This window comes from Trachinotus anak, unplaced genomic scaffold (genome assembly GCF_046630095.1).
Source record: "Trachinotus anak isolate AG129_WGS33_773 ecotype Australia unplaced genomic scaffold, CSIRO_AGI_Tana_v1 ptg000018l, whole genome shotgun sequence".
Lineage (NCBI taxonomy): Eukaryota > Metazoa > Chordata > Actinopteri > Carangiformes > Carangidae > Trachinotus > Trachinotus anak.
Genome location: NW_027273869.1, coordinates 14,967,456 through 14,995,126, shown reverse-complemented (window position 1 = coordinate 14,995,126; position 27,671 = coordinate 14,967,456). Strand labels below are relative to the sequence as shown.

The 27,671-nt window shown below is 46.2% G+C and overlaps 1 protein-coding gene across 6 annotated transcripts; it reads left to right on the top strand.

Annotated features, from left to right (window-relative positions):
- kmt2e (lysine (K)-specific methyltransferase 2E) lies at window positions 1-27,671 on the top strand. 6 transcript variants are annotated; one of them, XM_071502960.1, is made up of 25 exons: window positions 1-321; window positions 9,126-9,310; window positions 13,515-13,626; window positions 14,243-14,472; window positions 14,719-14,858; window positions 15,446-15,627; window positions 15,736-15,774; window positions 15,884-16,084; window positions 16,267-16,397; window positions 16,630-16,747; window positions 16,889-16,998; window positions 17,131-17,383; window positions 18,396-18,494; window positions 20,568-20,639; window positions 21,246-21,431; window positions 21,772-22,098; window positions 22,192-22,491; window positions 22,670-22,820; window positions 22,921-23,147; window positions 23,245-23,301; window positions 23,543-24,088; window positions 24,304-24,587; window positions 24,735-24,814; window positions 24,916-24,995; window positions 25,380-27,671. In XM_071502960.1, the coding sequence occupies exons 2-25, from the start codon at window positions 9,240-9,242 to the stop codon at window positions 26,433-26,435; spliced, it is 5,052 nt and encodes a 1,683-aa protein (XP_071359061.1). In that variant the 5' UTR covers window positions 1-321; window positions 9,126-9,239; the 3' UTR covers window positions 26,436-27,671. The 6 variants fall into 6 exon arrangements, with proteins under 6 accessions (XP_071359061.1, XP_071359060.1, XP_071359064.1 ...); XM_071502959.1 differs by having other exon boundaries at window positions 24,304-24,608; XM_071502963.1 differs by lacking the exon at window positions 18,396-18,494 and having other exon boundaries at window positions 24,304-24,608.

Below are 27,671 nucleotides of genomic sequence, written 5' to 3'. Positions count from 1 at the left end.
ATTTTTGCAAAGGGAAAAGAGACTGGTCTGAGGGGATCTAATTTCTAAAAGTCGCCGTTGACTAAGGCACAGTTTTAACGGTTTCCAGTTGATTTCTAGCCTAAATTTGTGTCCCCGCGTAGAACAAGAGGCAAGGGATTTTCACAGGAAAGGACTCTTTAGAGGACACGTTTAAATACAAACATTTTAAAGCTTTGCTAGGGATCCGCAGTGTGTGGACAGAAGTATTGTTTTGGTTGTGGAAGCTGTGTGGAAAGCGACGGGGGTCTTACCCAGGTCCCCTTATTCGCTATTCAGATCCTCCAGAGTGGACATAAAACGGTAAGTAAACTGCATTAAGTGTTAGTTGTAGAGTGAGCACAAATCCGACCTGTAAGGCTATTGTTGGCTTTAGTTAGCTGGCTAGGCACATCATGCTGATGCTGGCTAACGTAGTTGTAGTATCAGCTGAGTTTAGCTTGCTAGTTTGCTGATCAACACCGTTAGTTCAGAATCTGTAGGTGCCAAGTCCCCTTTCGTTCAGATTTACCTCAATCAAAAAATTGAAAACAGCGATCTAGATGACGTAAGTTCTAATGTAAGTGTCAAGTTGGAAGGCGTAACGCCAGGAGACCACTTGCTAGCTAGCGCATGCTACTAGCTCAAATTAGCTTGATACAGACCGAACAGGGCTCTGACTTTTCGATATAGTGTGGTTATACATGAGACGTCATACAAAGTTATCGGGTAAATATTATTTAAAGGTTTGCCGCGCAGCTAAAGCAACGCCAATTACATATTATCGTTAAATGTAACTTAAAACGAAAACGCTGCAATTAAATTAATGTCCGTCCCACAGCCTAACGTGTAACGTTTTTGCTAGAACAGAGCCAGTCAACAACAGTTACATTACCAGCAGTGAACTTGTCCTCAAAAATACGACTGTTAATATTATCCGCATGTTGACTGGACATAACCAGGACCAGAGAGGGACTCACTTGATGCTTACTTTGACACAGTGACACTGCGGGCAATATTGCGCACGGTTTCACCCGTTTTTGTGTAAATAATGTGACCTCGTATTATAACGCTCCTCGCTCTATTTCCAACTGGTGAATTTACAGTACGTTAGTTAAGGTCCTTGCCGCCGTAGCTGTATCTCACTTGAACACAATGTTTGCAACACTGTCACCCAGTACGAAATCGGTAAATTTAGCATTAGTTACAAACTTGAATTTGTCGTGGTGGTGGTGGCGGCTCCCATCCTTCTCACTCAGCGCATGGGGCATTATTTCCGTTCATCAAAATCTATACAGTGCCACTCTTCAAAGCTAGAGAACAATGAGCTTTTACATGCATGTACACAGATATATGAAGGTCTTTAGCCTATTATGTCCAAGTCTACTCAAAGCAAGACCAGCTGTTAAAATAACATAGATGCCTAGCTACATTGCGCAGTAATCTCATAGGCTGTTGAGCTTTTAGAATAGAAAGTAGCTATGGCAAGATGAATCGAGAATAGATCCAATGTCAAAGGTGGAAGTATCGGCTGCTATTTTGTTATAATCAAACTTAATAGTACATTTTGAGATCACTTAATTTAGATTTAGGGTGTATTGGGTTCAAATGCTGCAAGCGTGGGGGAGGGGATGTTCCATTTGGGCATCTCGTCTCAGTCATACAATTTGTAACTCCATCTCGATCGGCAACCCTAGCCATGCTGAACTACACTGCCGCAATTTGTTGTTACCCGGTTTGAAACAATTTACCGTATGAATGTGCAATCGGCTTTCGTTTACCCCGAGGAGTTATCTCTCAACGCTGATGTTGTCGCTCTTTCCTGTCTGTGACGAGCCAAACATTAATCCACTTCTTTCGTGTCGGTGCTAGCATACCCTGCTAACCCTCTACGCATTATACCGTTAGCTTCCGTTGGCTGTCGCTAGCTTTTTTTTTTTTTTTTTTTTTTTGCGTTACCTGCCACTCTTATTTTGGTCTTTATTCACGTCCTAATATTGATAGAGATTCCGGGTATCACTGTGTTAAACGGTGCTGCCTTCGCTTTCCATTGAACACTCACAAAAAGTCAACTTTAAGGCGCCTCATGCTTCGCTTGTTTGAGTGCTCTCGACACCATTAAAATCTACCCTGCTACACACTACGAGAGGCCATTGCTGGTCGTAATTGCTAGCAGATTAGCTTACTGGCTCTGCTTTCGACGAATTCACAAAAAAACCTAATGGTAACAACACATAGACTGAACCGACAGAGTGATACTTAAGGTAGAGTGTATGAAAGAGGCGATTGAATGCATTCTTGGGGATTTTCTTCCCATGGCGAGGCTCCCCTGGTTACACGATTGTCTCGCCGTCCTGAGAAAAGCGCTATGAAAATGGCGACAGCACCAGGGAGTTGTGGTAACATAATAGCAACGTTGTACCCTCCACACCCCTATCGGCAGGACTGACTGCAGCGCCGACATACTCACTGGGAAGCAACTACACAACATGATATATTTTTGTGTTAGGTGATGTTTGGCATAACAATAACGTGAAACAGTTTAGACCATACTACAGCAATGCTGCGCCGTATGGCTTGTCACAGTTACCATCACTGATGCTCTTGTGCATATTCCCAAAACGAATAACACAGTAGCCCTATGACGTGCGTCACGGCTCATGCTTGTGTTTCTTGATGTAATGTTGGATGTTGGGACATGAGGATTATTATAAGAGAAAATTAGACAATAATTACGTGCATTTGGGGAAAAATACATTCAGTATACTTTTTGTGACAACATTAAGTTTTGTTAAAGCACACAAACAACTCTTTGTCAGAATACATGTATTGCAGACCTGCTCCTCACACACATGACCTGCCCAGAATGATCTTTACCGAGTTAACTGTAATATGTAGTCTGTCCTCCACTCTCATGGTTTGCATTTTCTCTCTACCGTTTTCTGTTAATCCCCTCTAGTGTGATAGAAAAGCTGTCAGTGTTTTATTGAAAAGCTGGGGGGTTGTGAATAGGTTAGTTATCATGGACAATAACTAGTCATTTAGATTTAAATGTAAATTAAGGAGGATATTTTGCTTGTTGTGTGTACATGAGCTCATACACTTACATAAACCAGCTATATATTTGCTTCACTTCAAGATTTGAGGCACATGCAGATAACCCTGCTTTTGCGCCCAAATGTTGATGGCATCAGTTTTATTAGTCACCATGAAATATGAGGGATGTCTTGGTCTATTTTGAGCTGATATTTATGTTTTCCATGCTAATATGAAAGTTTACAGTTGCACAACAGACATTTAAAATGTGTAACAGAAAAAGAAACATGGATCACAACAAATCCAAACCTTGTAGACTTTCTCAGCACAATCTCATAATAGGATATATGTTTAAAACTGAATGTTTATTAATGCTGTAGTCAACAGTAGTTTTCAGGATAGTTAGGAGTTTTAAGACCATGAGCGTTTAAAGCTCTATAATGGTGTGGTACAACTGTCCTTTCCTCTACATAACCACATGGGACAAACTTTGGCACTTTGTAGAGCTCAAATATTCCTGTGCCTGCTCTTGACTATTGCCAAGAAGCATTTTTATCTCTTGTCCTCCTGATAATGTTGATGTCAGTTGAGTGTTGTCAACCTCAGTGCAGACCGACAGTGTTAGATTAATTGATGTATCATACAAACGTGCATTTGAGTAAAGCATGTCACAGGCCTCCAAACTCCTGACTACCACAGTAAATGGGCAGGGAAAAGAGGGTCTCTGTATCATACTTACCATAAACATTACTAAGTACCTTGAATGGTCTGTATAGCTTCTGTCCATCGGGGGTCAGGCTCTTAATGAATTTCAGCCGCCTGTGGATAAGGTTCACATAATAGTAAGTGGCAAAGGTTCTTTTCTTCTGAGGATGGTTTTTACTGACTAAGAAGGCCTTACTGTGCTTAATCAGTCTGTGCTACATAATACACAAAATCCCCTTGTAACAGAGCACAGGCACCTGCCCTGATACTCACTCTTTCTTTCCACTGTCTACATGATAATGGAGCTGACAGTGGTAAATACCTGACTGGCTGTATGTGTGCCTGGTTGCCTTGCGTAGCAAAGTGTGTGTTTGCTTGCTGTGTTGACAGAGATGGTGACGGGATGTGAGCTGCCACTCCCCCTCTGCCACAGGGACAGGGCACTCTGCTAGGCAGCCAGGAGACATGACAGTCTCAGATGACACACCTTTCCTCACACCCTAACCCCAAGACTCTGACACATGATCAAAAAGCCACAAGCTGAGCACAAAACTATTTCTTTTTTCAGTGTACTCAGCAGAGGGAATGAGATAGTAAAGAAGTCAAGCAAGTGCACAGGATGTTTATTGGTGTATTAACATATTAACAGGGCAGATGGAGGCCACAAACCCATCAGCCTTTTCTTTGACACCCTTCCTGCACTTGGAAGAGCTCCCCTTGTTTTTGTGCTCATCCCTGTCTCCAGATAATAAACTCCCTGAAACAGTAGCACCTCTGTGTAGGTGAAGTATGAGTCTCTGCAGATACACACCTCGCCATGGTGGAGGCTAAGCTTTGTGGCTGTGGTGTGGTCTCCAGTGATCTCACTTGTGTGGTACCCAGACCCTGTGAGACCCAGAGACAAAGCTGCCTGGCTCTGGGGCCCAACACAGTCACATGACATCCCAGCTGGGACAAGAAGCCATGGCTCAGGTGACCTGTTTTTGTGCTGCTAGCTGGGCCGTAACAGATCCCTCTTTAAACTCACGAGCTGCCTCCCCGACAGGTGGCTTAAGGGCTGGCGCTGCTGAGGGTGCAGCCCCTTCTACACCTCCCTAACCTTCTTCCTGTTGCTGTGTCTGTGTTACAGTAGCGTTCATGGGTAGTAGCATAGACTAAATAAAGAGGGGATGTGCCATTGATGTTGGTGATGTAACAACACTGCGGTCCAGGCGTAAAATTGATCATCAAACACTTCTGTAATGGGACCTGAGTGGCTCTTACTGTTTTGCCCTGTAGATGCTGTGTAGCCTCTCCCCATTTCCTCCGCTCACACGTAGACCCATGCATAGTTCACATTTTGGTTAGCTGCACATTGCATTCCCCAAATGCTGTAATTAGCTGCCAGCTGCATATGTGCCTGCTTGTCACTCTGTAATTATGAAAGCTCCCCAAGTTCAAAATCATATCAGCCTTAAGAAGGACAGCTACACAGATAAAGATACAGTAAGAAGTTTATCGAATACTTTAGTGTAACGTACACCTACCTGATTTACAAATGTTTAAAGGAACTCACCCTTGACCATACATAGCCTGGCTGTGATACTGTTAAAGCAGGAGCGAGAGGGAGATGGAGAGATTATGCCCCAGGGGTTCTTCGTGAACAGACATTACTCAGACTACAGGAGGGCTGCCCCAGCTTTGCTGCCAGACCCCGTTCCTACTCATTTTAACTCGCTCACTCCCTGGCTGTTTGAACTAAGCACAGACTTTTTTTTTAGATTTTTTTGACTCTGTTTTTGTCTTTACCACATCATACACTTTTCTAACACCGCAATCATGTAAACGGTCTTAAAGCAGCAAACAATCCCTTGTAGCAGGTCGTGACATGCTCCTAAATGGCGCTGCCATGCCCAGGATGAACTGAACATGTAACATAACCACAAAGAAACCCTAGATTCTCTTACTGTGTCTCTCCATCAGCCTGCTGCACTGCTGGCCCTCAGCCTTTATTGTTTACTAGTTGCTAGTTAGGAGACATGAACACTGCAGCATCACTGTCTCCTCATCATCTGACTCTTAAGTGGGCTGGCCTTTATAGTCTGAGGTATTGGTTTGCACACGCAACAACACATTTCCTATTGTGGCCACAAAAATTGCTTGTGTAGACACTCGCATCCTTATCCCCCTGCTGTATTGATGTATCGCTTCACCTTCAGTGCTTGAGTGCACAGGGAGCGCTAGCAGCCATGGGCACACTGATTTATGAAGGACAGGGCAGATGCAATGTGTCCCACTGTGGGCACCATGAAAAAGAGGGCCAGGCCTACATTCCATCTGGGTCATCCTTCCTGTATATGTGACTGTATTTGTATGAGTTTGTTATATCCATTTGTTTATGAGCTGAGTCATTGCAGCCAGCAATGAGTATGGTGTGAAGTCACATCAGCTTGGCAGGGGGGCTGTGGGATTCAGTTGGAATCCCTCATTTTCTCTTGCTCCTCCTACTTATCGAAAAACATAATTTGCCCAGACTTGGCTGTGAAACTAAGAATGAAAACACTGTTACACATAGAGCAGTGGTAATAAACTGAGGAGAGAGGGAGGCTGTTGTCTGTAGCGGCATGGTTTGAGTGTGATGGTGTGGGTTTTCCCTCACTGACTTCAGTGCGGTTCTGTCTTAAAAGGATAGTTATTCCCCACACAATGACGTGACTGTGTCCCCTCGCTGAGGGAGGGAAGAAGGAGAAAGGAGAGACTGGGTTACGCTATGTGCTCCACTCCGCCACCCAGAGTCCACCCAGGTCTAGGCTGTGTAGCGTCACTGTCAGACAGACCCCATGTACACCTCCCCCACCCTGCTGCCCTCTGAAATGGAGGGGCTGTGGATGATTTCTAAAGCTCCCTACAGCGCAAGGAAATCTGTTCAGAGAGCACATGAAAGGTGAACAGTTAGTGAAAAGAGACGCACTGCAAACCTTAACCGCTCCATCCTGTGGCTCATTTTTACTAGTATCCACTTTCGCTAGCTGTCTTCCTGTGTGTATGTCCCTCTTCTGTTCGCCCTGCCCTGTGCATGTTCCCCATTTTCTCCACCCCTCACTCCTCTCAAGTGTTTCCATAACAGCGGAGGATTTGGCCAAAGGTGGCTTTAAATGGTCTTCCCACCCTCCTTGTAATTAGGAACTGTGTCTGCGACACTCCCCTTCCCCTCCGCTCTGCGTTGCTGTCTCAGGTTTATTTAGGAAGTGCACAGAGGAGGGAGAGAAATCCGGCCGGGCGGGGTGACTGGGCACAGGAAGGGGGGTGGTGTTTTTTCTTTTTTCCTTTCTTTGGCTGCGTTTCTCCAGGGTGATGGACATCTCTTCTAGAGGAAGTAGGAGGAGCAGGCAGAGGCAGTCACAGCACAGCTCAGATTTAGTCAGGAATGCTGCTGTACTGTACTTGTTTTTCTTTTTTCCACCCGTCTTTTGTCAGTCTTGACTGTGTCTGGCTGCAGTGCAGTGCAAATATGTTTGCACACCGCTCCGAGAGCCTTCTTATGGAGGAATGTTTGAGAGGACAGGGCTAGGGGTTATCTGGCTGTTTGTGTGTATGGAGGGGGGTGTATATATGTGAACGTGAGCTTGTGTGTGCATTCCTTAGTAGTGACAGCAGGATTCCCTGGATGAAGTGAAGAGTGGACAAGGGAACAGACAGACTGCTTTGGAGGGAAGCTATTTACCAGTGCTAAAACATACTGGGCCTCTCAGATAATACAAAGAAGGGGGGGAGTTTGTCATTTCAGTGTTTTTGGCAAACTGCCCTATCCTTGTTGAAAGAGAGTGTTCTGGTTACATCAGCGTCCATCATGAAATGCCCCTGTCTGTGATATAGCCATGCTGTTTAAACCAGTCGGTGCAGCACAATCAGAGGAGAATTTGGAAAGTGATCCCATCAGTAGCTTTGGCTGACACACAGACTCACAGGGGTCTTCTTCCTCCTATTAATTAGGCCTGGAGCTGACAGCTGTCATGTCTGTGAGCCTCTCACCAGTCCTGCTGGCTCAAATGGTGCATTTGGGTGAATTAGCGACTGAAATTACTGAAATTCAAAAATCTTTTGTTATTGCCTATGAGAACTATGAGAGATTCCTTGAAAGAAGCAGTGCTGTCAGAGTTGACAGCTGGTAATGAAATACAGTTTTCCTGGAGAGAGACAGTACGTGTGTGAAGACATGTATTTGTGTGTGTGCTCCAGAGGACATGCTTAGGCCAGAATGGGCTGATACCTCATAGGCATGCAGAGACAGGTTTTGGTGTGACGGTTTGTTGTTGCTTGCTAAGTGTGTGAAGTATGCCCCTACTCTGTGCATGACACATCCTTGCTTTGTAACCCCTCTCTCATCTACACCCCGAGCCGAGATCTGAGCCTTTGTTTGGCCCCAGTGTGCATGAGCAGGCGGAGGTGTGACCTCCAGCCTATTTTGTCTCGGCATCTGTCCCTCCCACTAATCCCGCTTATCAACAGAGCTCTCTGTATCAGGGGCAGCCACACTGACATATGCTCTCGTCTGGATTCACATCAGACACAAATACATGGCTTAATATTCCCATCGATATTATGTCCAGTGTTTCATTTATTAATCCAATCAAACTCCTACCTGGGAACTAAAAGGGTTCATTGCCTGGCACCTAACGTAATCGATGATGTGATCTTACAGCAGCTTTTTCCATGTGTATTACTAGAAATGCTAACAGTAGCAATGACGAAAACATGAGCTTTCCTGTCAAGAAAATGTGTGCACTCACAATTGCATTGTTAAAGATTTTGTGTATGTGTCTTTTTACCAGGATGAGTGTGCGAGTGCTTAGAATAGAGCAGTCCTCTTCCGTCGAAGGGGGAAAAATGGCCTCTGTGTGTTTTTGTCCTGTGTGCGTTTTCCTGCCTCCTTTCATGGCGGCTGGCTGCTCAGTGTTCTCTTGCTCCCCTTTGTGGGAGCTTTCTTACAGTGCAGCCCTCTGCATTCCTGGCAGAGAGTGTGTAGAGGTCGCTTTTGCGCAGTTCACAGCAGCCGCTCAGGCTTCACCTTACAGTATCGTATCCTCTCGTTTTTCATCAGTTAACACCTCAAGCTTCAGAGGGGAAATTCCTTTCAAACACTTCCCTGTTAAACACCCCTCTTGGTCTGAAAGTATGAATCATGCATTAACGTGTACTGGAAATACCCCATTTTCACAATGATGTGTAATTTCGGGTCTGGTAGATGCAGCAGCCTTGCAGGTGCTTTGTTCTTGGAATGAAAGAAATGACACATTGTTGAGGTGATCATCAGGTTATGTTAGTAATGATGCTACTGCACAATACTAATTGTCTTTTTTTCCCCTCCCCATTGTCTACTTTTTTCCTGTCTTCTCCTACATGTTCAGGCCTTGTGGATGCACTTAGATGTCTGCAATGACTGCTGTGGCTGGCATGCCTCAGTGTTTTGGACTCCCATTCTCTGGACTCAGTAGGACAAGAACTGATCAGCAGAGAACGTCATGAGCATAGTCATCCCAGTAGGGGTGGACACAGCAGACACCTCATACCTGGACATGGCTGCAGGCTCAGAGTGAGTAACACCGACGAACACAAGTCTTCACTCCTGACACCTTTTTATGCCTTCTCACTTCCTCCTCTCTTTCATTCTTTTATACGATCTTTGGCCTTTGTCCTTGCCAGATTGATTCTCAGTTTCACTCTTCTTTTTTTTCTCTCTCATCTCTCCAAATCCTTTCACCTCTTCTCTGCCTCTGTTCTCATCTCTCACCCCTCTTCACATGCACTAGACACCTCAGTTGATGTAATATGATTTCCACTGTGCCCCTCTCCTTTGTATATGCCCCAACATGCCCTCTATAATGACTGCAGCTCTGCCATCTTTTTCTTCTCTGTGTGGCTTGATTCAATTCTCTCTTTTTACATAGATCTCCTCTCCCACGTTTACAAAGTTACCATTAATGGGAAAGGAATTTGCACTCCATGGAAGCAGGCCCCCTCTAGTGTCTGCTCTAATGGACAATTCTCTCTTGCCATTGATTATACTTGCACTCAGCTATTGCTCATCACATAGACATTCTCAGTGTTCAGCTATTAACTACATCTGCCCATATGAAACTGGCTGTAAGCCCAGAATGAAGATGTATGTGTGCATTCAGAAGTACAGAAGTACACAACATGATTTTCCCTGATTCTCTTCTAATGGTCTAGCTTGATGTTTGCACATGTGTACACTGCATTCGGTCAGTGAAGCAGAAATGGTGCATGGAACCATGGCAACAAGCCTCCTATTGCCCCTCCTCTCTGTTTCCTATAGTCTTGTCAAGGACATTGCCTTGGCTTTTTCTGGTCAAATAAATGAAGCAAGAGGTTCTCGTATGACTAAAGAATAACACACGTCATCAACTTATGGAGGGGCTCCTGTCTCTTTAAAGGAGGGAGAGCCCTCCCCTCTGCCTTCATCAGAGCTGTTGCCCTGACAGCTTGTGTTGCCATGGTATCTGCACTTCGCTCCCCTCCCTCGCCTCTGCACTGCGCAGGGCCTGTTGCCATGGTCACTGGCCTGAGTGACAGGTGGCCCTCGCATAGATATGGCGTCTTAAACGGTCCCACCGCGTCCCCCTACCCCCCTCCTCCTCCTCCACGGTGCTCTGCTGCCACCGGGGGTAGGAGTAAGCCCCTTGCCTGGACTCTCTCACTCACTCTTTGTCCGTCCACATTCTGCATCCAATCGCTTGCTGCAGATTTACTCAAAAGCAGATAACAAGCTTGAAAGGGGCTTCCACCTGCTGCTGAGCAGGTCCCATCCAGAGGGACAGAGCGCTGCTGGACACGCACATACACACACAGCTCTTTGGAGTATTGTGAGTGCGCCAGCCGAGCCTGGAACAGCGGGGCTGGCTACTCACCAGAGAAACAGCGTCACGTCCTTTCCACATCCCCCTGAAGTCTGCAGCAGCGTGACCAGCTGTTGGCTAATGCAGTGTGTGTGTCCACAGTGACACACAGAGCCTGGCGTGCGCGCACACGCTGACAGAATACGTAGTGTTGCCATGGCAGCGAGTGGGAGCTCTTTAGGAGTGAAGGCGTTGCCTCTGGCTCTTCAGTGCTGCTCTTTTTCTCTCCTGCTGTTGATCTCTCCTTTCTCCACGCTCGTCCACTCTGCCTCTCCACCCTCTCTCAGCAGGTGTCTGCATTTTAAATGACATCTGTTCCTTGCTTAAATACCTGACATTTATGAGCTCTAAACAGTGAATATCTAGCTCCCGCCTTAATTTAAACAGCAAGTTCCAAAAAGTCTGCTCATTCCACCATCTTTCTCTCACTCATCTTTTCATGTGTATCATGTAATCCATAGGTGTTTGTGCTGGAGCATGGTCATTCCTGACTGTAGGCCTACAGCCCTCCACCTTATGTGTACTCTGCCTGTCTAGTCCCTCCTTTCCACTTCACAGGAGTGGAGACATGAATGACACAAACCCTTCAGCTATGCACACATACATGCTTACTTCCTTCCCGCTGAACTGGCTGCCTCACTTGTTTGTCTTTGACTGTCACTGCCTCTGTTGTGTGTCCTTTCAGTCTCTGTCTCTCTCACTGATTCACTGGTAGGTCAAACTGAAAGTGTGAAATGGAAATTCTGTTTAACCTATTAAAAAAAATTCCTCCTTTAACCCCTGAATAATACATGCCTCAACCAGATCTTTAATCCCTGTGTTATAAAGTGTAGACTTTGGTTTTGTTAATGATTAATTGGGGAAAGCTAGTGAACCGACTGCCCACTCTCAAGTATGGCTTTTGAATTTTGGCACCACCTTTTAAGTCAGGCTCTTTCTGCACACTTGAACGTTTAGACAAAGTTGTCTGTGTGGCAGTTAATCTGTTGTCTACACACACACACACACACACACACACACACACACACACACACACACACACACACACCTTACCCTGGGTCCGCCTCCAGACCTCATGCATGCACTTACGTTTTCACTTTGACGGAGAATACTTGAGCGGCAATACACACAGGAAGTGTTGCACAGTGCTCTTAAGGCATGCAACAAGAGCAAAAGGGCTGAGAAGGGCTCAAACAGGTACCGTATCACCGCTTTACCATGGGACTTACTTAGAAAAGAGATTTTAGACAAGGGAGGGAGGAAGGAAGGAAAAGGAAGGACCTAGGGAGGGATGTGTTTCTTTTATTTAACATTTTAGTAATGTCATTAACAGTTGCTCCAGCTACTTGGTTATTACCCATATCTCCTAATGGGGGCTTGATCTTGTCACTGTTCTTTTCTGAGTATGGGTTTCAAAATATGTCAGTTATGGAGTCACAGTGTGAGCAAAGCTGAACAGTGTTACATAGTCAGAAACGCTGCATGACCTGTTCAGAGTCCCTTCAGTCTTTTAGTTTGTTGTACCCATCTTATCCAGTGTACCTGAGAGGCTGTCCAGTTTGCTTGGTGAGCTTTTCTCCATGTGTTTTGCCTTGTTCACGGAAACTTGCTGGCAGTAGCCTTCATAAAGTTACTTGGTGTGAAGTGTCCTTTTGTTTTATGTCTATAGAGTGTTTAGAGATAGAAAGAGCAGAGAGGAAAACAATCTCACCAGCTGCCACATGCACTCTTTGGTGGTTTTTGTGACTCTTTGACCTTGGAGCAGATTTCTGTGAAAAGAGGGGAATCAAGTGATGTTTTCACATGATTGAACCAGCAACACATGTGGATATCTGACTATGAATAGGTACCGCACCTTACCTTAAACTCTCCCTTTATCTCAAATGCATCTTGCTTGTATTGTAGCGCTCAGGCCCTCCTCATATTTTTAAGTCCTCCTTTCTTCGTCCCTGTTCATACCTGATTGTCTTGTCTCATGCCATCTGTTTGCCCAGTTCCACTTCCCTCTTCCTCTAGAACCTCCCTCTCAGCAACTGAAGAATAGATTGATCGTGTCATAAGGGTGGGTTGGTCTCAAACTGCCAAACAGGCTCTCTCCCCAGCTGCGCCACGATCCTTAGAAAAGTGAATTTACTGGTTTGGTATGAATAAGCTTGAAGAAATGACTGTGTGTGTTGTTTCGTCTGAATGGGAGGTAGGACATGATTGTCAGTAGCCTTTCACATACATACAGGGTTACGTACAGGTACATGTAGGGCTCTACTTGGGCAGCCTGCCCAGATAGAGTAAGACCCGCCCAGGTAAATACAACTTAGGTAAACCTTACATATGAAGGCCTTATTTAATTCTTTCCAAACAAACTTTTTATCGCCACGCATCTGTCTGAGTTGCGTGTGCTGCCGTAACTGAGTCGGGACTTGAGTCTTGTCTGTGCGGCTGCCGAGCTACCGTCTACTGATATTCTGCATGTGAGGCGTTTCAAAGACATCTGTAAAAATTCACAAGTAAATGCTCCTGGTCTGCCTTGGCGATGTGGCTTCAGGAGAGAAAAGATCATTTGTTTTACCCTTTCTGTCTGTTATTTGTCTGGCTCTCAGGCCTGAGTTGTCAGGCTAAGGTTTTACTGAATTTGCAGTAGCAGTTCTACGGCCCCTGACTATGTGCCTGTCATTGGCATAGCATGTATCCAGACTCCTTCTCTGCCCACTTTGCCTCTGTGTCATCAGCAGTAGCCACCCTGCTTCCCTGTTAAGCCTTCTTGACGCACACACACTTCCTCTCACTGTTGGAAGGGAACAATGCATGAGTTACTCTGCGTAACCTTGTTATCCAAGTTTTCTACAGTAATGTGTGTTCTTTGTTTGTGTTGCTGCCCAACAGACCAGAATCGGTGGAGGCTAGCCCTGTGGTGGTGGAAAAGTCCAGCTACCCACACCAGATCTACAGCAGCAGTTCACACCATTCCCACAGTTACATTGGCCTGCCTTACGCTGTGAGTACACACACACACACACACACACACACACACAGTTTCCTCTCACTCTCTTACAAATAACCTACATACTTTAAACCCTCCTTTTCTGTTTATCATTCAATGTGGCCTGACTAACTCCCATTTAGGCAGAAATAGAACATTGACCTGGAGTGGACTATCTTCATCAATCTTTTTCTGATATAGGAAATTAGAATTGCATTAATCAGCAGCTATTTTTATAACCAATTAATCATTTAGGTCATTATTTAAGCAAACATGCCAAATATTTTAGCCTCTCAAATGTGAGAATTTATTGCTTTTCCCTGCCTTACACTATGGTAAGTTAAAGTATTTGTGGTTTTTGGATTAAAACATTTGGACAAAACATTTAATGACAACAACTTTGTGAAATTGTGAATCTAGGAAATTGTGATTGGTACTTTTTTAATACTGTTTTCTGTTGTGCAAACCAAACTATCAAATGATAAATAAGTGATAATGAAAAAACTCACTGGTTGCAGTCGTGTGGGAAATTGTTGTCCTTTCCCATATGCTTAGTTTTAATCGTTGGTGATTTTTCTTTGTGTCATTTATATGCACCACATGACCCTCATATCTTCCATCCTTCCATCAGGACCATAACTATGGGGCACGGCCCCCACCTACGCCGCCGGCCTCCCCTCCCCCCTCCATGTTGATCCGACAAGGAGAGGGAGGGCTGTTTGTTCCAGGAGGCCAGGACGAAGCATCCAGGGGCACCACGCTCAGCACCTCAGAGGATGGCAGCTATGGGGCTGACATAACCCGCTGCATCTGTGGCTTCACCCACGATGATGGCTACATGATCTGCTGTGACAAGTGCAGGTAAAGAGCCTAGTTTACACAAGTATTCACACGCCTTGACTAGTCCTGACTCAGGGCTTTTTTCATCCATTCAAGCGTGTGGGTTGTAATATTATTCTGTTGTCTATCAGATATTTTGTATGATCTTGATGTTGATAGTTGGTGACTCAGAGCTGGCTTCTGAGATCATACTTGTTGTTAACATTAAAGCAACTTTAAACAATGACTTTAACGTTTATTAAAAACCTTTTGTTGCGATTTTCTCAGTGCCTGGCAGCATATAGACTGCATGGGCATTGACAGGCAGAACATTCCTGAGACCTACCTGTGTGAACGCTGCCAACCACGACACCTGGATAGAGAGAGGGCCATCCTGCTGCAGACCAGGAAACGAGAATGTTTGTCTGGTAAGCAAACAACATAGATGCATATACAGGCTCTAGTCTCAGTAAAGAGTGTTTCAGAACCTTGTGGTTTAGTTTACGTTGAAAAATAAATAAATAAATCAAAAAAAAAAAAAATCAAAAGTCATATTGACTTAAAATAAGTTGGGTAAACCACATATAGCACATATGCTGCCAAATACCGCCATTTTTTTTGAGAGTTTCATTCCCCAGTGCAAGTAATGAGGTATGAGAAATTTTCTGTGAGAGGCTTTACATAGATGTTTCAGTTCTGCTTTTACTGGTTTCCTCGCTGCAGTAAATGGCCAGCTTGTTAGTGAACAGCGCAGGTTGTAGGCTGTGTCGGGGCACAGCCTCCTCCCCCTGCAGGCTCATCCAGATTTTGTTCCTCCTGAGCCTGGGACACACTGACACCTGCTGGACAAGTTGTAGACTGTGTCTTTCTAATCTATGCTCTAACATGCCTTATCTCCTGTTATTGTAATTCAGCTAGCTCTTTTTTGCCTGCAGCAGTTGTAGCTTTTTATAGCATAGTACGGTTCTTTGTTCAGCACTCTCCTAATCACTCTTGCATTTGTTTTCTTATTCAGATGGGGACACCAGTGCTACAGAGAGTGGAGATGAGGTGCCGCTTGAGCTGTACTCCACCTTTCAACACACGCCAACCACCATCACCCTGACTACTGGGCGCCTTGGCAATAAACAGGCTGATAAAAAACGTAAAAAGAGTGGTGAAAAGGAGCCTCCGGCATCCTCTGCCCGAGCTAAGAAGGTCAGCACTGACTCATTAATTAATAATGAAACTAGGAAAGGCACATTATGTATTATATGCTTGAACTTCAAGTCACATTAAAGATTCAATTTCTTTATTGTATGACAGGCCTTCCGAGAGGGGTCCAGAAAGTCCTCCAGAGTAAAGGTAAACTCACACAAGCACCACACAACCGCTGTCTACTGAGTCCTGTCGTGGTTTTCTGTCAAAACCAGAGCCGTACTGTATGTACCAAGAACTGCACTCTTACTTTCAGGGTGCAGCTCCAGAGCAGGAGCCAACAGAGCACCCGTCTCTGTGGGAGAACAAGATCAAGACGTGGATGGAGCGTTACGAGGAGGCGAGCAGCAATCAGTACAGTGAGGACGTCCAGGTCCTGTTGCGTGTTAAAGAGCAAGGCGACGGCAAGAGCCTGGCATACAACACGCATCCAGCCTCTTTCAAACCACCTGTGGAGGTATAATTTTGCATATAGACCGTCATTTAGAGTCTTAACTATATATTGATGTCCAAACACATCCACCCTTCAGCCTTTAGTCTCCCAAGTCTTCCAGCAGACTGTAAAACTGGATTTCAGTGTAATTTAATGTGCGGCCTGTCCAGACTCTGTACTCATGTGTGGCTGTCTCTCTCTTCCAGAGTCAAGTTCAGAAGAACAAGAAGATCCTCAAGGCGGTGCGAGACTTGGCCCCAGACTCCCTCATCATTGAGTACAGGGGAAAGTTCATGCTTCGACAGCAGTTTGAGGCCAATGGATACTTCTTCAAGAGGTCAGGCTGCTAGTCCCCAGTCAAAAGAATTTCTCCTTGGATTTGTGTCTTATGAATTTAAATTGAGTGCGGCCGCGTCTTTTTTTTTTAATGCAGGTCAAACAAATTAACCAATATTAAGTGCCCTGGGAAAAAGTGATTGGCAGCTAGGCTGTGTAGTTCATTACACTGTGGTGTTTTTATTGAATTATTACCACTCATGCATTGACCTCATTTGTTGTCTTTTTTTTAGGCCATACCCGTTTGTATTATTTTATTCTAAATTCGATGGACTGGAGATGTGTGTGGACGCTCGCAGCTTCGGCAACGAAGCACGTTTCATCCGTCGCTCCTGCACCCCCAATTCTGAAGTGAGCAGACATCCTGATAATTGAATGATACCTGAACTTCACAGTTTTTTGATTAACCTGAACACAGCTCTAATTTATGCTGTAACTGTGCGTGGCCATCGTCCATTAGTCTTTACTAATGTTTTGCTGAACCTCCCTCAGGTGCGACACGTCATTGAAGATGGCATGTTGCATTTATACATCTACTCACTGAGGCCTATCACCAAGGGCACAGAGATCACCATTGGCTTTGATTTTGACTATGGCAGCTGGTGAGTGATAAGGAGTGCTGTTAGCATGTGTCCTGCAGAATCACAGTGGCACTGTAAGATCATTTTACCTTCTGACTTCATATTTTTCTATCCCTTCTTTTGTTTTTCTTTCTCTTTTCTTAATGTGTGTAGCAAATACAAGGTGGACTGTGCCTGTGTGAGGGGGAACCAGGAGTGTCCGGTGCTCAAGCACAACCTGGAGCCCACAGAGAACCTGGGCTCTGGAGGCCGGCGCCGAGGGAGTCGCAAGGACAAGGAGACGGCTCGGGAAGACCAGGGCCAGAACCAGAACATGGGTTTGGACGGCGAGGGGAAGGGAAAGAGTGTGGGCGACGGCAAGCAGAGAAAACTTTCTCCTCTCCGGCTCTCCATCTCCAACAACCAGGCAAGATCACACTTTTATGATCAACACACGAAATGCACCCAATCTCTTTAACATCTTCTTTAACACTTTACTGCTCATGTGTTACATGGTTAGGCTTTTTTTTTTGTTAAAATACATTCACCCTTGTGGTCCATGCATGCAGTTTTGTTTGATCTTTGTGAAATGGTCTATGCATGTTTTCCATCGTTAGTCACTCTTTGACATCCTCTTTAGTTCCCTCTTTTTCCCACCATCCCTTTATGCACTCACTTTCGTCCCTCCCAGTGAATAATTTTGAAGACATTATAAAGATTTTACTGCTCAAGACACTTTTGTGCCACTTGTCTGGCAGCGATGTGTTGCAGTGTGTTATGCTTTTGTGTAGGCGTACACAATCAGAACGCCGTCTCTCTCTGAGGCGTTAACTGCAACAGAATTTTAAAGTATCATCTGCTCCAGAATAGCAGTTTTAACTTGCCAAGTCTTTATAAGCAGGGTCCATTCAGGATTTTGAATTCAAAGAAATCTTGTTTTTTTTTGTAAATCTTTTTGAAATTTAGTGTTTGACCATTTAGAAACCAGTCCATTGTGTCACACAGCTTTATGAGGTAAGAAATGTGAAAGTCTTTTTCAGAGTTGTGCCAGAAAAGGATCTTAATACATGAAAGGCGTCGCTGTAACAACCATATGCTCAAACCCAAGGCAGGACGCAATATGTCAGCTGCTACAGCGTTCACTCTGTAAGAGGCTCCTGTTTTAAACCATCACTTCTGAACAGGCCACTGTGTGTGACCAAAGACAAGTTTGGAGCAGGTGTGTTTTGTGCACAGGCTGACCACTAAAAGAAAAAGCAGAGTTACCCCACCCCGCCCCCCGCCCCCCCAATATCTCTTCAGATTACTCCCCCCTGCCCCTCCCTCTCTCCCTCACCTCCCCTCTCCTCCACTCTTACCTGTCTCCCTCTAGTCTGTAGCCAGACTTGAATGATGAGCCATGATAAAGCGCCATACCCCACTCTCCCCTCCTCTTACAGGATCCTGAGTTATATGAGGATCTAGAAGACAAAACCTCCGTTAGCAATGAAGTAGAGATGGAGTCAGAGGAGCAGATTGCAGAGAGGAGGAGGAAGATGGTAAGTGTGCCAAGCTAGGGGCTACAGCTTTTTTTTTTTTTTTTTTTTTTTTTTGCCATGCAGCCACCCAGCAGAAAGAGCAAAAATAAAAATGTCCCCTGTCGCTCTGGGCGGGACTTAACTATTTGTCTGCTACGGAAGCTGTGGCTTGGATAGGAGCAGCTGTCTTCTACCTCTCTTCCTAAAACCTACCCTCCTCTTCATCACTCGTCTACTGCTAGCACTCCCACCATTGTCAGTGCCCCTGTTGCTGTTTTGCTCAGTCCTATTTGGGTTTTTTATTCTCCCTCCTTCAATTCTAACTTCCCTCTTCTTTCTCTCACAGTACTGGGGCTTTGTGCTTGTGTGTCATTTATTTTCCTCCTTTTTGTCTAATTTTGTCACCATATGAGAAAATGAATGGGCCTCCAGTGCCACATTGCCTCGTTTGCAACACCATCTCCTGTCAGTGGGAACGAAACCAGAATATTGTCGTCACGCATCTTGAAACGATCCCCCAGTGTGCATTATAGTTTGAGTATAACACTGCTCTCACCTTCATTGTGGCCACGAATGGCCTATTACTGGTTCAACCACTCTGTCTCCCTGCCAAACAGCCTTCTGCCCATGAGCAATGAGATCAAACACCCACAAGCGAGCGTGGTACACTATACTCACACACACACACACACTCTGGAAATTACCCTGCAGTCAGCTCCATTTCACACGGTGGACCCAAGGTGTAAAGTGCTGACTCATCTTTGGCCAACATACAGCTCTGCTAATGGCCAAAGAGGGATTGATGGTTAAAGGGGGGGGGGGCAGAGAGGGAAGAGAGGGAGAGAGGAGGGGCTGCAGAGGGTACAGCCTTGTTGCCAGGGCCACATTGACTTTGGGAGATCCAATAGGCTGCTTTCTATGGAATGTGGCCCAGGAGAGAGCTCTGCTGCTGGAGCAAAGAAGCATGCATTCACACACACCGACAATCACAAGCATAGTAGATGCATGTGGGTGTTGTAAATCCATGCCGCGACAAGGCGCGGGGGAGATAACATCAGTGTGTGCTGGCATGATATCTTGCCTACTTAAACAGAAGCGCCTCTTGGTTGAAAAGGCATATCCTGGCTGTTTGTGTAATGGCTCCCTAACCGAACGTTTGGCTGTGTAGGCTGGATTTGGTTTTACTAGTGGCCGTTTTTTGCTTAGTTATGCTTCAAATCTGTGTTCTGTGTTTTACATGGCTATGAGACAAGTAAAGTTAGAGACAAAGTTTTTTGTAGGATAAGAAGCTTGTATTGTGATGTACTAATTGACAGGTTTTTATACGGCAGATGAGAAGTGGAGACTTCTTGAGAATATATAATTGTCCTAATTTAAAGCGCCTTTAGACCGTGTGACAATTGTTTCTTGTTTAAAAGTTTCTTGCATGTCACATGCAATATCGGTCAAATAAAACCTTGAGCACAGTCTTTGTCTAACTGCACAATAACAGCTTGAGGTGTGTGCGACTGTTCGATGTATTATAGCTCTACATCATAAAATGGAAAAATGATAAACTTTGCTCCATAGTTCTTTTTGAGTCCCACAAACCTCCTCAGTTTTAGGTTTGCTTGTGTGTGTGAATGTTTCACAGTGTGATCTAGGACCACTGTTTTGGATTGACAACCAAACATTTTACCATTTTTCTCCCAGTACTGTCAACTTTCATCTCAGGCAGCCCACAATTGTGCAGTTTAAAGATGCCTCAGTAAGCTTGTATTGTGATTTATATGCTGAGGAGTTATTATAAGGATGGAAACACCTGAAGTGGTTTGACAGGTGTGAACTACAAAGATGTAAAAACATCAGCTATTTGAGAAAATACCTCTAACTCAGATGTCATCAGGAGTAAGTTACACTAATATTAGACAGCTTTGTCGTGTCAGTTGTGTTGTGTTTGCTTTGTAGTAGGATATTACATAGTAACACCTGCAGCACCTGACATACCACCAGGAAGTTAGAGTCACTAGTGCAGATGTGTCCAGTGTTTGTGAAGCCTTGTTTAGGGGGGACATGTCTCTTCTAAACTGGGCTGTCTCTTTATTGAACATTCAGGCCAACCCAGCGGAGCAGTCCCATCTCCCTGTCGGGGCGGCTTCCAGCTGGAAGGGACTGAAACACAAGGAGGTAAAGGACCCATACATAGCCAACCCCACTCCACCCATTTACCAGCCCCTCCCACCCACCCCCAAATTCTCTGAGACGTCTTCTACCTGCGTACTAACTGTCCCGTCTTAACAGACACCAGTCTTCAGTCTGACCTTAGCAGAAATACGTGTGTTGTCTCAGTATCTTTCGTGGTATGAATTTACTTTCAAAGGGCTGTTCTGACTGAAGGTGGAGCGCTTTGATTTTGGTGGAGGTAGCCATCGTCTTCCATATACAGAGCTGGGGAAAATTAGTGGCGGATTTATGCATACATGAACACGTTAGACGAGCTAAATTACAACCTCTTGGTGTCACTTTTTACACAACCTCGCAACATTTTCCTGTCGCTTCTGTCTGACCTTCTCTCCTTTTTGTTTCTCTGACTGTGCAAGCGAGGGGTCACTTTCTCACTTGTCTCTGCACTCGGCACTCAGCTAGAAAGGCTTTCTCTGTGCAGCACACATCAACCCGTTGTATCACCACCTCTGCGGCTCTGTGGTGGAGTAGTACTACATGGACTAATGCCTGTGCTCCCTCTTCCTCCCCTTCACCCCTTCTCCCAACCCCACAATTAACCCTCTCCAGACACGAGAAGAGAGGAAGATGGAGGCCATCCTGCAAGCCTTTGCCCGCATGGAGAAGAGGGAGAAACGCAGGGAGCAGGCCCTTGAGCGGATTGGTAGTGTCAAGTCAGAGGTTGGGGGCCGCAGTGACATCAAGGAAGAGCCTCCAGCTACGCCAGAGACAGCAGATTCTCCAGCTGTCATGCAGGTGAGAGCACAGACACACAAGAGCCTCCTTGTTTGGTTTCCTTTTGAATGTTGGGTGACATAAATACTTGACCAGTAGCAAACAGAAGCCAGGTCCCCTTTTTGAAGTAGCTTGTGTTCTGTTATCCTTGGCTAAATAATTTTAAATCATTTTTTAAACAGACTTAAAAAAAACATTGGATATGATTGATAACTGGCCAGATCAAAAAAAAAATCCCATTAATTTCATACTATCAGGACAAAATTTGTTACTAGTAAGCAAAGAGGAACATGCTTGTGGGAGCATGTTAAGCATTGTATTGTTTTAATAAATATAAATACTCCACTGTCCTCTCTCATAGCCACTTCTGGAGGTGAAAGAGGAGCCAGGACTGAAGCCGGCAAAGGTCAAAGGTTCAAGAAACAGGAAGAGTTTCTCAAGAAACCGCACACACATCGGCCAACAGCGCAGGCGAGCTCGCACCATCAGCACCTGTTCTGACTTGCCCCCAGGCTCCCCAGCTGAGTCTGTGGAGCCCCTGACCAATGAAGCCCCTGAAGGAGAAACCCCCACTGCACCAGAGCCGGAGGCTATCTCTTCCCAAGCCCCGGACACCAGCCCTCCGCACAGCAGCTCACCTGCGCCTGACAGAAACCGCACCGGGAGCAAGAACTTCAAAACTAAAAAGGTACAGTTACATTATTATGTCTGCGCGGGCAACTACCCTTGACTGTTTTATATTTGTTTTGATCTTATTTCATGGGCTTACAATTTTCAACAGCACTTTGTCAGTGAGTGGGTGGGAGAGAAGCAGCAGGACCGTGGTGCAGTGCGAACCCCAGAGCCGGCCCCAGAGAGACCACTGAGAATAAGCAGCGACCCCGAAGTACTCGCCACACAGCTGAACGCCCTACCGGGTATGGCCTGCTCGCCACAGGTCTACAGCACGCCCAAACACTACGTCCGCTTCTCGTCCCCATTCCTGGCAAACCGCAGCCCCACCACTCCTGGAGTCCCCACAGGGAGACGGCGATCCAGAGAACTGCCAGAAACGCCGCCAACCACAGGCTCCTGCAAGAAGGTACAGAGTCCTGCTTTAGAAATGTTCCTGTTTGGCTTCGATACTTTGGTACTAAAAATTTACATGTAAAAGTTTACCAGTGTGCTAAATTCATATCAAAAAGAGGGAAAGGGCTGCTCGTATTTAGCTGCTGTGACGTTTTTTACTCAAGTTACTAAACATCTTCTCTTTCTTACAGCGGTGGTTGAAGCAGGCTCTCGAGGAGGAGGGCTCCACCAGCCCAGCCAGACGACCGAGCCTCCTCATGCCCAGTGAGGGTCCTCTCAGCCCCTCCATTAATGGAGACTCTGATAGCCCTCTACCCTACAATGGGACCTGCTCGCTACCAGGTATGTCTGAGGACTGCACAGCCAGCACTAAGTTACAAAAGTCAGTATGCAAAAGGCTCTTGGTTAAAAACTTAGAAAAACACCATTTTGCTTCTTTCAGAGTTGCCCACACCTTTGAAAAAGCGACGGTTGAGTCCATTAGATGCCTGTATGTCCGAGAGCTCGACGCCCTACGGCTCCCCTTGTGCCACGCCCACCAGGGCAGACCAATCGGAGACACCCGCAACACCCGTCTTACTGGCTACCCCACCACGTCCCCGAACAGAAGAGCCAAGTACAGAGCCCCTGCCCAGTACCCCAACACAGACACTTAGTGCCCCTCAGGAGGTAAAGCTGTCTGTATGGAAGACCCCATGAAGGTTGCATCTGTGTTTACATGTGTAAAAGAACTGGGATGAGTAAATGTGTTTTTTTGGTTTCGCAGAGTGAATCTTCAGTGGAGAGCTCACCAGAGGTCAGCCGGAAACCCAGTGTGCAAGAGGTGAGTAGAGTTCACAGCAGGAAATACTGCTCACAACAGTTAGTGTTCAGTGATTATTGATCATGCCAGAAATTTGATTAGTATTTCTCATTTTCAGTTCATCAGCAGAGATAATCATTTGTGCTCCATCTCATGATATAGATTTTTGCCATATGGCCTGACAGAGGCGCCCTACCCCTGGTCTTATTGTGGAGATATTGAGTTTTAGTCACCGAATGTTGATTCCTCCCTTCTTTCCCAGGCCGATCGCCCCCCTTCGTTGGTCTCGTCTCCGTGCATCAGGGCTCCCAGCTCAGACAGTCTCCCGACAGAAGCCAAGGTGTCAGTTCCAGAGAGTCCACAGCCTCCAGCTGCGGAGTCTGTGGACTGCGGAGAGGACAGGGCCGAAGGTGGGGTTGTGGAAGGCAGTAACGAGGCTTCCTCATCTGCAGAAACATGTGCTTCCTCTTTTCCCGGCTGGATAAAAAGCCCAGAGAGAGGCCCGACTGGACCAGCTGGCCTGAACTTCTCCCCAGTCAACTCAAACTTAAGGGACCTCACCCCCTCACACACCCTGGAGCCTCTGGCAGCTCCCTTCAGGCCCGAGGCTGCAGCTGGGACTGCAGCAGGGCCAACAGCAGGGACAGGCTCATTGGTTGGCTCTCAGGCCCCCTTCAGTGAAGGCCAGGGGCAGCTCTTTTACCCCTGCTCTGAGGAGGGAAGTTCACTCGGCTTCTCGCGCTCGCTGAACGGGGATGGCCCCGGCGAGGTAGGAGGGTCAGCACAGAACCCTCCACAGAAGAAAAAGGTACATTTGCAGAATAATGTTCTAATAATTTACTGACTTGTTGAGCAGTAGATAAAAAATTTCAGTCACTCTTGGCAATGTGATCCCAAGAAATACATCGACTTGCACGTATACTGCCCTTTGTGTCAGTGATTGTCCAAATGCTGCCATCTAATGGTTTGATGTCAGACTTGCCTTTTGATCATGAATGACCTCGAGCTTCTGCATCTTCCCAGGTTTCCCTGCTAGAGTACAGAAAACGTCAACGAGAAGCTCGCCGCAGCGGCTCCAAGACTGAGTGCAGCTCTCCTGTTTCCACCGTGCCGCCTCTGACCGTGGACGCCTTTCCTGTTGCTCTAGAAACCACCAGTGAGCCTCCTCTACCCCCTGCTCCCACAGCTCTCTGCAACACCGCTACCAACACCAACGCCACCACCAACCCTGTAAAGGACCCCCAAACAAATGAGGAGGCAGAGAGTGCTGGAGAGAAAGTAGAGAAGGAAGGGGGAGAAGGACAGTGGTATGTGCTCTCAAAAATACAGTGAGTTTGTGTCATATTAAGGACCATATATATTATATAATAAATTATTATCAGGCCTTTATAAGCCTTCTATATATATATTTGATGCATATACTTAATTGTAATGGTCCCGATGTCTCTCCTCAGGACGTCGTCGACTTCTGTGGAGCAGGCCCGAGAGCGGAGCTACCACAGAGCTCTGCTGCTCAGCAAAGATAAAGACACAGGTGAGAATAACACTGACACAGAGTCTGAGGCCTCTGCACGAAGAGGTATTTTCACCTGTCAGTCATTCTTACTTCTTTGTTACACTGTTCTGTTCTTGTAGATGGTGAGACAGAGGGTGGCGATACACCCGCACTGAGAGACTGTCCATCGCCCAGCGTTCAGAAGACCCCGACCCACGCAGTGAGTCATCATTACCCTCTGGCTCATGATTAGAAATCTTTATGGTCATGAATGTGTGAATTTAATCTAAGTATTAAGTTTGTTGGATTTGTGTTTTGCCTCTATAGACATCTTTATTATGTAATTATCTAGAGATAATTTTAATCATTTAAAAACTGACGATTAATCAGTTGTCAAAAAAGCTGCTGATGTGATTTTCTATTATCAGTTTTGTTACTGTGTTTTTAATCAGTTTCATTGGTTGAAATATGGTTTAATTTCTCATGCGCATTAGTCTCAAATTGTTGTACTATTTGCTTCACAAATAACATTTGATTGACATGAGAAAGATCCGACTCTCAGCTAGTTCTCAACCAGTGTCTGACTTTGCCCCTCTCCTCTCAGCCCTGCTCTCCAGGTGGTCTTGCCCAGCCTCCCAGTCGGTCAGCGAAGGAGGAAGACGGTGATGGTCAACCTCGGACGCCAAATCCGACAAGCCAGCCACCGAGCAAGCCTGCAGGACCTAAGCCGGCTCCTCTGACCCCCACAAAGCTGCATCCTACCCCGTTGCCCTCGTCTCCGGTCCACTACCCTGGATCCTCCCTCCTCCACTCTCCCAAGCCTCAGCCTCAGGGCTCACCCTACCGCAGCCAGAGGGCGCTGTTTTCTCCTCAGCCTCAAAACCAGCCCCAGCCCCAGGCTCAGACTGGCCCTGCTCCGTTCCCCCAGTACAACTCACAGAGTGCTCCACCACCACCTCCCCCTCCTCCACCAGCACCACCGGCATCCACAGCATATTTTCCCAGCCAGAGCGCCTCACCTGCTGGACCCTTCCCTGGATTTAAACCCACCGTCACGTCCCCATACCCTCCTGGTTCTCAGCCCATGATGCAGACTCTGCCCCACAGCGTTCACTATCAGAGCTCAGCTGCTCCACCACCTCCACCTCCCCCACCTCCACACCCAATGCCTGGCCCTGCGCTGCTGCACGTCAACCTGCAGCCGCCTCCCATCCAACAGCACCAGCTCATGCTGACCACCGCTCCTCCTCCGCCTCCTCCCCCGCAGGGCCAGACCTCCCAGCAGCAGCAGCAGCAGCAGCAACCTCCTAGCGGCAGCACCATGCTGTCGCTCACCCCTCCTCCGCCTCCACCTCCACCTCCCCCAGCCCCCTCGACAAACCCATCAATGCAGCCCCACCACTTTCAGAACTTGGGGGGGTTTCAGCCGGCTATGCTGCACCCAGGCACTGCCGCCAATCCTTCAGTGCCCCAATCTACGTACCCCCCACCCCTTCAGCAGACTGGACTGCCTCCACCTCCCCCTCCTCCTCCCCAACAGACTCAACAAGGCCAGGCCCAGGCCGCCGCTGCCTCCCAGATGCCTTCTGGGACTCGTGGAGCTCCTGCGTCCTCGACCCCCTTCCACAGCTCGGGGTACCTGAGCACAGGGTGGCACTGACCGCCCTCTCTGCTGTCGGCCCCCAGCGGCCCCTGAGAACTCACCCTGAGAGGGGCGTGTACCATAAGTTGTAGATATGTTTTCTATGTACCTGAACACATGGCCAGTGGAAAAACAGCAGATTGTGGGATAAAAGGGTACTTTTTAAAAAAAAAAAAAAAAAAACAAGGACAGAAAATTTTAGAAAAAAGGACAGTGAACTAATCTTCAAGACAAACTGTATGAAAATGAAGATGGACGATCCCCCCGGTGCTCATAGCCCTCTCTCTCTGGCCTCTTTTTGTTTTTATATAACCTTCCTGTGATGGAGAGGAAAGCTCTCTGTTCTGTGTCTTGTTTGGACTCCCATTGTAAGGCCCCGCACTTTGTTTATCAATTGACATTCCAGCCTATACCCCCCCCTCCCAACTTCTCCTTCCTCCTCCTCTTCCTCCTTTGTCAGTTATTCCTTTCACTTCCTCTTCTCTCTCGTCTGTTGTCAGCTCTCTACACCATTTATTTGTTTTAACCTAGTGGCTCATTATAGCAAAGAGAAAGCTTTTTGTATAGAGAAAAAAAAACACAATTATTTTTTTTATTCCTCTGTCTAACAACAAATATCTGTTCACCGCTGCAGATTCAGAAAAGACCCATTTCTGCGAGCCTGCCTCACCGCCCTGGGAGGCTGCACTCGTGTGTGTTTGTTTGTATGTACGTGTATGTATGTGTGTGTGCTTGTGTATGCATGTGTTACAGCGTGTGAAGGTGTATGGCTGCTTAGAGGAGGAAAGTGTGTGTGTGTGTGAGAGATTTTGTGTAACGAGTGCTCGTAGTCTTCTGAGGTAGGCAGAGTGGTCTCGCCCACAGGTAGGACGTTAGCGGTTTATTTTTGAATATCAATGGTTATTTGTAGAAAGTGTAATTTAATGTATAGGTGGTTACTCCAGCTTTCACCAGGAACAGGTTGTAAATATTTGCTTCTTTTCTTTTCTATGCTTGTACAATTCGCTCCCATCCCATTTTGAACTATGGTTGTAAATATGAACGCTCTTCTTGGCAAAGCTGAATGTTTCTGTGACTGTAGCATTATTTTTATTTTATTTTTTTCCCTCTCTGGACTCTTCAACTTTGTCTTTTTTTATTATTTGTGTGTGTGAGTGTATGTTTGTGTGGAGGGGAGAGACTCACAGACACTGCACTGGTTGGCTATTTTCATGGTTCATTATAATAAATCACTGTAATGACAGTTTTATACCA